The sequence below is a fragment of the Acomys russatus genome, chromosome 20 (assembly GCF_903995435.1).
Source record: "Acomys russatus chromosome 20, mAcoRus1.1, whole genome shotgun sequence".
NCBI lineage: Eukaryota > Metazoa > Chordata > Mammalia > Rodentia > Muridae > Acomys > Acomys russatus.
In genome coordinates this window covers 931,406-942,400 of record NC_067156.1, presented here as the reverse complement: position 1 = coordinate 942,400, position 10,995 = coordinate 931,406, and the positions used below count along the sequence as shown (strand labels likewise).

The window sequence follows — 10,995 nt, the reverse complement described above, 5'->3', positions numbered from 1 at the left end:
CCCCCCCCCCCCCCGCGTCCTCAATTTGATCACCTCCCCTTGGTGGTAGGCCTGGTGGCACTCAGAGGAAGGGGAAGCTGGCTATCTGGATGAGACCTGATAGGTTGTGGATATGTGGTGGTGGTGGTGCTCCCTTCAGTCAGAGGTTTAGGGGAGGGGAACAGGACAGAAGAGGGAGAGAAGGTGGGAACAGGAAGATACAAATGAGGGGATAGCAATCAGGATGTAATCTGAATTAAGTTATAAGTTGAAATAATAAAAAAAGAAAAGAGTCCAACTCAAGTAGATAGGCTTTAAAGGTTCCTATTTATTGCATGTCTAGGCTGTAAGTAGGTTTTAGGTCTGCTAATGCTTAGCAAACAAGGAATAAGAAGTTAGCTTTTCTCAGGGTGTGTCGGCACACCCCTTTAATCCCAGTACTCGAGAGGCAGAGACAGGTGGAGTTCAAGTATTATTAATTACATTTAATTATTATCAAATTATTTATGAATATTAACAATCATTAAGCAACTCACATTTTTTCAAGCATTTCCTTTGCTAAACTCAAAGTGTGTTGGAATCTATTAGGCAAGAGATAATATAGTGGTTCAATTAATGTTTTATTGATATTTAGAAAATAGCTAATGAGAGATGGCATTGTAGCACACACCTGTTGTGGCTATCTTTGCTACTTTGCGAGTTCTTTTCCCCCAAACTCTCACTCCCCTAGTTTTACCCCTAACACTAGATAGGAGAGAAACAAGGATAGAGGGGAGGGGAGGAGGAGAAGCGGGGTCCAACCCTTAGCCAAGAAGCTATTTGCAGTTGGTACTTGCTATTTAAGGGAAAGTCAGTTTTCTCCAATGGGGTGTGACTGGGTATATCAATCACACTCCAGGTCAGGTCCCATGCCTAGGAGCAGTTGTCTTATTGGTCTTTGCTTTTCTGTTCTGATTTCCATTTTGTGGGTTTTGTTTTAAACAAGAGAGAAAGAACATAAAGTTAGGTGGGCAAGAAGGTGGGGTGGCTCTGGGAAGAGTTGCGGGAGGGGAAAGCATAGTCAAATATTTTATATGGGACATTTTTATTTAAAAAAAAAAGGAAAACCAACATTCTAGAAATATTTTTAAATACACTCTCAGGTTGAAATGATGGCTCAGCTGTTAAAGAGCAATTCCTGCTCTTGCAAGAGGATTGGAGTTTGGTTCCCAGCAACCATGTCAGGCAGCTCACAACCATCTATAATTCTAGTTCCAGAGAGATCTTCTGACCTCTGTGGGCACCCATATCCATAACACACACACACACACACACACACACACACACACACACACACACACATTTTTTTCTCCCAGGCTGAGGTGCAGCTCAGCTGGCAGACAGGCGCACACACAAGGCCCTGGGGTGACCTTTAGCACTGTGTGGCCCTGGCATGGTGGCAGGAGGCAGGAGGCAAGAGGCAGGAGAAGAGGTCTCAAGGTCATCCTCAGCTATGCAGTGAGTTTAGGGCCAGCCTAGCTACCTGAGATCTTGCCTCAAACAAGCATGCTCTTCAGAAGGACATGGGTCCCAGCCCATGGTACTCCAGGGGACAGTGAGTTGCCTCACTCAGTACCTCGCTCAGGGCAAACAACCCTGGCACAGGAGGCATTTTACTCAGAGCTCTCACACTGTGTGCATGCTTTCCCTGGCAACAGGAACTTCTCTGAAAGGACTTTAGGCTCTGGAGTCCACCAGTAGGTCACGGTTCCATCAAGGGCAAAGGCCGGGCTGACAACAGGAGAACAGGTGAGATGCCTCACCACTTGAGGAGGCGTCCCAAGAGTGCTAAACACTTCTCACTTTTACTCTTGACCAAAACATCAGTGAAACCACTGCAGTATGTGTTCTCATCAAACTGCTATTGTGATACATGATATTCACTCATCAACTGTGCCCTTAGAATGACTTTTCCTGGAGGCACTTAAGCTGAACAGAAGACTGGACAGAAATTTAGTTTCGGCTGAACGTTGGGCTCACTACCAAGGCAACTGTACAGAAGCTCCCCAGGATTGTTGGGTGAAGTGACTGATTTTTTTAAGGTTAAAATTTTAATCTAGCCAAGGTTAAAATTTTAATGTTTGTCATCTCTTGTCAATTAACTATAGTGTATAATAGGATAAAGAGGCATAAATATAAAAACGGGATCATACGATGGGAGCAGTGTTGGGTTTTACCCAAGACTGAAGATAAAAAGTACCCCAATGCCTTCTGAGAATGGTAAGGCAGGTCCACTTGGCCAGAGGCGGTCTTGCTTAGGTGTGCGCTCTTCAGTAGGAGTTCCTCACATAGAGAGCACAGAAAGAGAGCCTGACGGGGCACTAGTTTTGAGAACATGGGACTCTCTTATGTGGCTGGTATACAGCAGCTGCTTGGATAAATGAAGGGGCTCTCGCTGCCTTAGGAGACAGCTGCTAGGACGCTCCTCACACAGACAGTGGTCTACACTCAGCTGCATGCACAGCCAGAGTCCTCTTCTCCTAAGCACAGCAAGATCAGCAGCTTCACTGTGCTCTCTATGCAGCGGCCCAGAGGGGCGGACTTTGACAGCCCACTGATTTATACCTTCCTTTTCTCTTTCTTTCTTTCTTTCTTTCTTTCTTTCTTTCTTTCTTTCTTTCTTTCTTTCTCTCTTTCTTTCAGGCAGGGTTTCTCTGTGTAGTCCTGGCTGTCCTGGAACTCACTCTGTAGACCAGGCTGGCCTCGAACTCAGTGAGTCACCTGCTTTTGCATCCTGAGTGCTGGGATTAAAGACCTGTGCCACCACCAGCATATAGTGACCTTCTAAACAAATGGCCTAAGACTGTGGGACCTTGATAAGGAGAGTCATGGCTGACCCAAGGAACACCCTAGTCCTGGTGTAGCTCAGTGACAGGTGTGAGGTTCCCCAGAGTGCAGCTGCATATCTACTGTTTCTATCTTCAGTGTTTTCACACCACCTCAGCTCTGCTTCTCAGTGCGAGGCGGGGGCATATGGGGAGGACTTGCCGGAGGCTACTGTTATTCACCATAGGGATTTGCTATGAGGTGGCCTTTGACCATAGTTTTATTTTTCTCCGTCACTACAACCTTCACACATCTGCTGACAAGAGTGCCCAGGAAGAAAGACATTCAGACAACAGCAGATGCCTCAGTGACAGTGGAAACACAAAGCATCTGCATTTCTCAGCTTCAACAGAAAGACCACCACTCAGGCTACGTTCTCTGCCCCAACATTCCCAAAGTGAGAGTGAGCACCAGTGATGATGGCAGTTGGCACTGAAGCAACACCAGGAGCCAGCCTCATGTGGGCACGGCATGGACGTTCGAGTCCTCCTCTACCCATTGGAGGAATCTCTGTGGTGAAAGCCGCAGGTCTGACGTCAGAGGGCCCAGGCTTTGCCCACAAGCTGTAAACATCTATCTATTCCTGAGACAGAAATGCTATAACTGCTACTGAACATGAGCTTCTGCTTGTTCTAGTTGGGTTATTCAGTTTAGGTTAGATAATACAACAGGAAAGCTAACATTAGCAGAGTTATTTACGAATAGTAAGTCAGGGTCCAAGTTAGAGCTTGAGGAAATAGCACAGTTCAAACCTTGCGTTTTGCAGAAAGGAAACTGCAGCAAGGTCAGAGTCAAACCCCTGAAGATGCTCTCATTTCAGCCAGTGTGTGCCAAACTAAGTTATTCATAACCCAGTTTAGCTTGGGATTTAATGTGCAGTGTGGATACTTTGTCAGTCAGCTTCAGCCATACAGTAGCTAGCTCAGCCCCACATCCAACCCAATGTGGGCATTTGATTAAATGCTTTCTAGCAGCTAGGACAAGTGAGATGGTAAAAGTCCTCAAGGAAAGCTGGGCCAGGCATGAGGCAAGGACTCAGGGTAGCTGGTTGGTGCCTGACAGTCGGGGACAGGCAGTCAGTCCTTGGGTAGCAGAGGGAGCAGCAAGAGGCTGGATTGTACCCTGAGTCCCTGTGTAGGTCAGTGCTGTGAGCCCCGCCAAAGTGACTGGGCCAGAAGAGGATACCAAGGAGCAAGCTGGGATCCCCATGCGAGGGAGCTCGAGGTTGCTAAGATGACTGCTAGGTTGAAAGGGAAGACATTGCCGACCAGCCTCCAGCTCACAGATAGGCTAGATGCCCAGAGAAGAATTAGTGAGTTGAGAGGTTGAGAAAATGGCTTACCTTTTCCATGAAAAACAAAACAAAACAAACCAGAGAGCTAGACAGCGAAGTCAAGAAATGTGGAGGCAGATTAGGTCGTCTCAGTTTTTGCACCTGGGCTTGGAGCATGGAGACCAAATGCACGTACATAGGAAGAGGGATTTGATGGGGTCTTTAGAAACTGGTTTCAATGAAGAAAAGCCAATGCAGCCTTTAGTTTTGCCTTAGCCTGATCTGGGAGGTCAAACTCAACGCTGTACAAAACTTATTCAACTCAGTCATCTGCATGGTCCGTCTATCCAAGAGTCTTAGAAAACAGAAACAAACGGTATGCCTGTCCTTTGCTAACCTTTAATCGTGCCACAAAATGCGTTGCAACGCTGAGTTCGGAGGCTGGGTTCCCCAGGATGATCTCAAAGCGATACTGCAGCCCCAGCTTGTCTCGCACCTCCTGCAGCCGCTCCTTGGCCAGCATCGCCAGCTGCACCGAAGGCACTCTGATGATGAGCATGTGGCCCCTCCCACTTTTGTTTTTCCCTGGGGAGCTGATAAGATCATCCATAATGCTGAGCGTTTCCGGGGTGCTGTGGTCTCGGAGTGACGCCATGGTGGTGAGAGCCATCAAGGCCTCTGAATACTGCTGGATGAGAAGATAGCAGCGGACAACCATACTATGCAGCCGGGGGTACCTATGACAGAACACAGGCATGCGCAGTAAAATGCAGATGGAACAGGGCAGGAAATGGCTACCGAGCGGATTAATCTTGGACCCCACAGGTGAGATCAATTAGAGTTTGTGGGCTGGCCTAGCGGCTCTACCATCTCAAAGTGCCACATGGACCAGCACCAGCACCGGGAAGCTAGAACTGCCAGACAGCCCACAGCAGATTTACGGAGCAACAGCGGGTCCCTCCACCGGCGACTCAGATGCGCATTAAAATACTAAGGCACTCTGGTCGGTGCAGGTTAGTTGTAAACTGAGTCATAATCACTGGATTGTGCCTGAAGCACAGACTTCAATCTCAGCTCTCAGATGTTTGACTACAGTAAAGGAAACCGTCATTGCTGTCATTATTCTTGGTGTATCAGACATTAAAAAAGGGATAATTGTAGCTGGAGTGGTAGAGCACACCTGCAACCCCAGCATATGTGAGGCAGAGGCAGGAGAATAGCAAAATTTAAGGGCAGTCTCAGCTACATAATGTGCACATTCCAGGGCAACCTGGGCCACATAATGGGGATGCTGTTTCAAAAACAAACAAACAAAACATCAAAAATATATGAACACATGAATTATTGCTAATTTAAAGTCAGCTCTGTGGGTAATAGAAATATATCTTCCCATAAAAATGTGAGTTGTTGGGGGCCGGAGAGATGGCTCAGTGCTTTTCAGAGGACACTGGGTTCAATTCCCAGCACCCACATGGCAGCTCACTACTGTCTGTAACTCCAGGGTCTAACACCCTCACACAGACATGCTTTCAGGCAAAACATCAAAGCACATAAAATAAAAATTATTAACAAAAATAAGTGTGAGTTGGTGAGCCAAGTGGCGGTAGCGCATGCATTTAATCCTAGCATGCAGGAAGCAGAGGCAAACAGATCTGAGTTAAAGGCCAGACTGGTCTATAGTGTGAGTTCCAGGGATACTAGAGGAACTCGTCTTGAAAAACAAAAAAACTTAGTGAGCTGGTGTAGGGGAATAACTGGAGTTAGAAAAATTGGAGAAAGAGCACCCTCTAGTGGCGAGCACCCTCTAGTGGCGAGTACCCTCTAGTGGCGAGCCTTTATCACCAGAGACTGTTTATATTTTTATTTTTTTTAATTTATTCTTGTTACATCTCAATGGTTACCCCATCTCTTGTATCCTCCCACTCCTCCCTCCCTCCCATTTTCCTCTTACTCCCCTCCCCTATGTCTGTGATCGAGGGGGACCTTCTCCCCCTGTATATGCTCATAGGGTATCAAGTCTCTTCTTGGTAGCCTGCTATCCTTCCTCTGAGTGCCACCAGGAGACAAGGGAGCCTGGGAAATCCGTGCACTACCTACTGTTCTTCCCTGCCTAGACTGCTAGGTGACAGAGTCACATTGGTCATGCTGGCAGTTTGGCTAGGTAGAAAATAAATGTTGGTGCTCCTCCCCTGGAAGGGAGACTTGATGACAAAAGGGCAGAGGCCCCAGTGGCTGGATGGGAAAGTAGTCACTGGCCAGGCAGGGCTGTTCAGGGTAAGGTGCCCAGAGCCTGGCAAAGTGCTGAGGAGCCTGGTCCCTTTCTTCCTGGCCACTAGGTGGCAGCTCAGTGGCAGAGAAGTCACCTTTGTTCTACTTTATAGTTTTCTTTAACATTTAACAAATGTTCACAAACTTGCCTAGAGAAGCCCAGGCCAAACCCACTTAGGGGCATCAAACGAATACCAGGACTTGAAGGGGTTCAGAGGGGAATGCACTAGTGCTGGCCTGAACTCTCGCCACTCTGCCTTTCATGGGGAGAATGAGTGTGGGGGACAACAGACACTCAGCTATGCGTCCTAGACACTGACAGGAGGCAGAACTGGGCCTGGACTGTGTGCCGCAGGGTTCTAGTAGGCTGGGGCAGGGCACGATGGCTGCAGGGGGGCCAGTCCCGGGCCAGCGCTGTCAGGTGTTCAATAAGTCATAGATATTATTAGCTTGGACAGAATGCTGGAGGGGAAGAGACCACAGATGAGCTATAATCAAGGCTATATTTAGTTATTTTCCTGGCTCATATTTTTAAAAAAGCCAAAGTTTGAACAAATAATAACTTTAAAATACAGACGTTTACATGACACACTAACTAACAAAATTGCAGTGTTGTTTCTCCAATCTGTTTGCATTAAACTATAGCTGTGGCTTTGTATTACAACATCTATAATTCAAGTTGATGGGACGAACCATTTTTTAAAATATGAGCCATGCACTCTTGTGGCACTGGGTTGGAGGATGTGGTCTAGGCAGGGGAAGGAAGTAGATAGGTCAGAAGGGCTAGCCTCGAGGTGGGTAGAAGGTGAGAAGGGCTAACCTTGGGGTGGTGGAAGGTGAGAAGGACTAACCTCGAGGTGGGTAGATGGTGAGAAGGGCTAACCTCGGGGTGGTGGAAGGTGAGAAGGGCTAACCTCGGGGTGGCGGAAGGTGAGAAGGGCTAGCCTTGGGGTGGTGGAAGGTGAGAAGGGCTAACCTCGAGGTGGGTGTGAGGTGAGAAGGGCTAACCTCGAGGTGGGTGTGAGGTGAGAAGGGCTAACCTCGGGGTGGTGAAAGGTGAGAAGGGCTAACCTCGGGGTGGTGGAAGGTAAGAAGGGCTAACCTCGGGGTGAGTGGAAGGTGAGAAGGGCTAACCTCGGGGTGAGTGGAAGGTGAGAAGGGCTAACTTTGAGGTGGGTGGATGGTGAGAAGGGCTAACCTCGGGGTGGATGAAAGGTGAGAAGGGCTAACCTCGAGGTGGGTGGAAGGTGAGAAGAGCTAACCTCGGGTTGGTGGAAAAGGTGAGAAGGGCTAACCTCGGGGTGGTGGAAAAGGTGAGAAGGGCTAACCCCGGGGTGGTGGAAAAGGTGTGAAGGGCTAACTTCGGGGTGGATGGAAGGTGAGAAGGGCTAACCTCGAGGTGGGTGGAAGGTGAGAAGGGCCAACCTTGGGGTGGATGCAAGGTGAGAAGGGCTAACCTTGGGGTAGTTGGAAGGTGAGAAGGGCTAACCTCGGGGTTGTGGAAGGTGAGAAGGGCTAACCTCGGGGTGGTGGAAAAGGTGAGAAGGGCTAACCTCGGGGTGGTGGAAAAGGTGTGAAGGGCTAACCTCGGGGTTGTGGAAGGTGAGAAGGGCTAACCTCGGGGTGGTGGAAAAGGTGAGAAGGGCTAACCCCGGGGTGGTGGAAAAGGTGTGAAGGGCTAACTTCGGGGTGGATGGAAGGTGAGAAGGGCTAACCTCGAGGTGGGTGGAAGGTGAGAAGGGCTAACCTCGAGGTGGGTGGATGGTGAGAAGGGCTAACCTCGGGGTGGTGGAAGGTGAGAAGGGCTAAGCTTGGGCTGGTGGAAGGTGAGAAGGGCTAACCTCGAGGTGGGTGGATGGTGAGAAGGGCTAACCTCGAGGTGGGTGGATGGTGAGAAGGGCTAACCTCGGGGTGGTGGAAAAGGTGAGAAGGGCTAACCTCGGGGTGGTGGAAAAGGTGAGAAGGGCTAACCCCGGGGTGGTGGAAGGTGAGAAGGGCTAACCTTGGGGTGGTGGAAGGTGAGAAGGGCTAACCTCGGGGTGGGTGGATGGTGAGAAGGGCTAACCTCGAGGTGGGTGGATGGTGGGTGGCCTTGGACACAGCTCCCCCTCGGCAGTGCACCTGGCCAGGAGACAAGCTGGGGTGTGGAAAGTGGTCCTGGGTTCCTTACCTCTCCAAGAGCGTGCTCACCATCTTCTCAAAGGTCTCATCACATCTCAGGAGTGGGCTGGTGATCCCCCACTGCAGAGACTTGCTGTACTCATTCAAGCCGAAGTACAGCTTCTCACAGCCCACGTCCTCCTGATCGAAAAGAGAGTAGACCGTTAGTGAAGACAGGGTGTGTGTGCGTGTGTGTGTGTGCCTGCGTGTGCATGAGTGTTTGCATGTGCATGCGTGCATGTGTATGCATGTATGCGCACGTGTGTGCGTGTGTGGTGTGTGTGTGTGGTGTGTCTGTGTATGTGTGTGTGTGTGTGTGTGTGTATGAAGAGATATTGGTGGGAGGTAAAAGAAACCGGTTGTAGAACTTCGCATTTCCATGGAACTTAGCTGATGATTAGTGGCATGGTGACATGTTTCCTTTAGCCCAACACCACACACCTGGGGTTGCTTTCTTTTCTTTTTGCTCAGATACACAGGCCAGATGCCTTTCCCACCCCTGGCTAGAATCAGCTCTTTTTTCTGATGTATCCACTGAGCTTGGGAAGAACCCAAGAATGTCTTGCAAACACTTAAGTTTTCTGGTGCTATTTAATTATGGTAACTCCTTTTACAAATAAAAATTAGTTTTCAAATGGAGTATAAAAGTGCAATGCACTATGAACATTTGACCTCATTAGAACACTCAGCACTGACCCCCACCCCTCCGCCCCCATTTGCTGACTCAGTCATCACTACGCAAATGAGGAACTATTTTGGGATGTGACGCAAGTGTGCTGCCCTCAGCGGATGCTGGCATGTGCCACATGCTGCTGTCTTCTGTCTTCCAACTAAGAAAGCCCAGAATATTAAGTAAGTTTCATGATTTCATAGATTTGGATTTATTTGTTTGTTTATACCTTTCTTTCCTCTTTCTTCAGATTTATTTTTATTTTTGGTTTTTCAAGACAGAGTGTCTCTGTGTAGCCCTAGCTGTCCTGAAACTCCTCTGTAGACCAGGCTGGCCTCAAATTCATAGATCCACCTGCATCTGCCTCCTGAGTGCTGGGATTAAAGGCGTGCTCCACCACTGCCCAGTTCTTTAGTTTTTATAAGTCATTATTTCTTAATGCCTGTGTACTTTATTTTCACATTTTTATTTATTATTATGAATAGAACTTTTTCTTTAAGTATTTTCTAGTTTATTTTATAAAGAAAAGAAGGCTGATACTATAATAACATAAAAATATATTAGAAGAAGAAGATGAGGGTAGTAAGAATAAGTATGGATCAGCAATAAAGTTAGTAACCTTGGAAATGCATGCCAGAAATTTACAGGTAATTTGTTAGAAGTGATACTGAACTTTTATTTATTTATTTATTTATTTTTGAGACAACATCTCATGTAGCCCAGGCTGGCCTTGAACTTGATATGTAACTGAAGATGATCTTGAATTTCTGATCTGCCTGCCTCAGTCTCACAAATGCTAGCACCACAGGTATGTGTCACCATGCCTGGTTTTATGCAGTGATGGGAATCAAACCCTGGGCTTTGTGCATGCTAGGAAAACATTCTACCACCTTAATTATCTCTCCAGCCCCAGAGCTATCTTATACAACTTGGTGATTTGTAGCATCTATAAAATAAAAATAGGCGTACCTAGTGACATGGCTCAGTGGTTAAGAATCCTTGTTGCTCTTGCTGAGGACCCGAGTTTAGTTTCTAGCACCCATATGTTGCTTCACAGCTGCCTGTAACTGAACCTCCAGGGTTTTTAGTGCCCCCATCTGGCCTCTATATAGCATGGTTAATTTTGTATCTACCACATTTACATATATCTAAAGAGTAGCCACTCAATGAACTTTCTGTAGGACACTATTCACTCATCATTAGTGTTATAATAATTGCTATTATCACATGAAAGTATAGTGTCTATAGTCCCAGCACTCAGAATGAGGCTGGGAGGTTAGGGCCAGACAATAGCAAGATCCCATTTCAAAAATATTGTGATTCTGTAAAAAGGAAGCATTATATTAATTAGATGTCTTGGCACATTTGTGCTGTATTTTCACCAGTCATGGCCATGTTTAGTTCCAGGTTCTGTGTCCTGGGAACTGCAGGTGGCTAGGCGGGAAGACTCACCGTGGTGTCCAGTTGTATCCAGTGGACCTCATTGCTAGAGCTGATTCGAGATTGCTGGGTCTGCAGCGTGTATGGGGAGGAGCTCACCTGGAGCACCAGGAGGTTGAAAGCTTCCAGAACCTCCCTGCAATTAATGACTCGATCGGCCAGTCCATGGGTTGGCTCACCATGTGACAGAGAGCCCGAAATCACGCTGTAGAAATAGTAAAAGTCCTGTCAGTGCCTCGTCAGCCAGCAGCCTGGACACAGTGGCAGGTGGCAGCATGGGCATGACGTTGCTCTTATTGTTCTTGGGAGGAGCAGATACAATCAGAATGTGATTTGAGAG

The 10,995-nt window shown here is 47.7% G+C and overlaps 1 protein-coding gene across 1 annotated transcript in view; it reads right to left on the bottom strand.

The window, feature by feature from the left end:
* Positions 1 to 10,995, bottom strand: part of LOC127204798 (GREB1-like protein) — a 294,756-nt gene that overhangs the window by 27,650 nt on the left and 256,111 nt on the right. Inside the window, 3 exon segments of the mRNA XM_051164015.1 lie at positions 4,515 to 4,854; positions 8,556 to 8,686; positions 10,668 to 10,860. Coding sequence (XP_051019972.1) covers positions 4,515 to 4,854; positions 8,556 to 8,686; positions 10,668 to 10,860 — 664 coding nt within the window.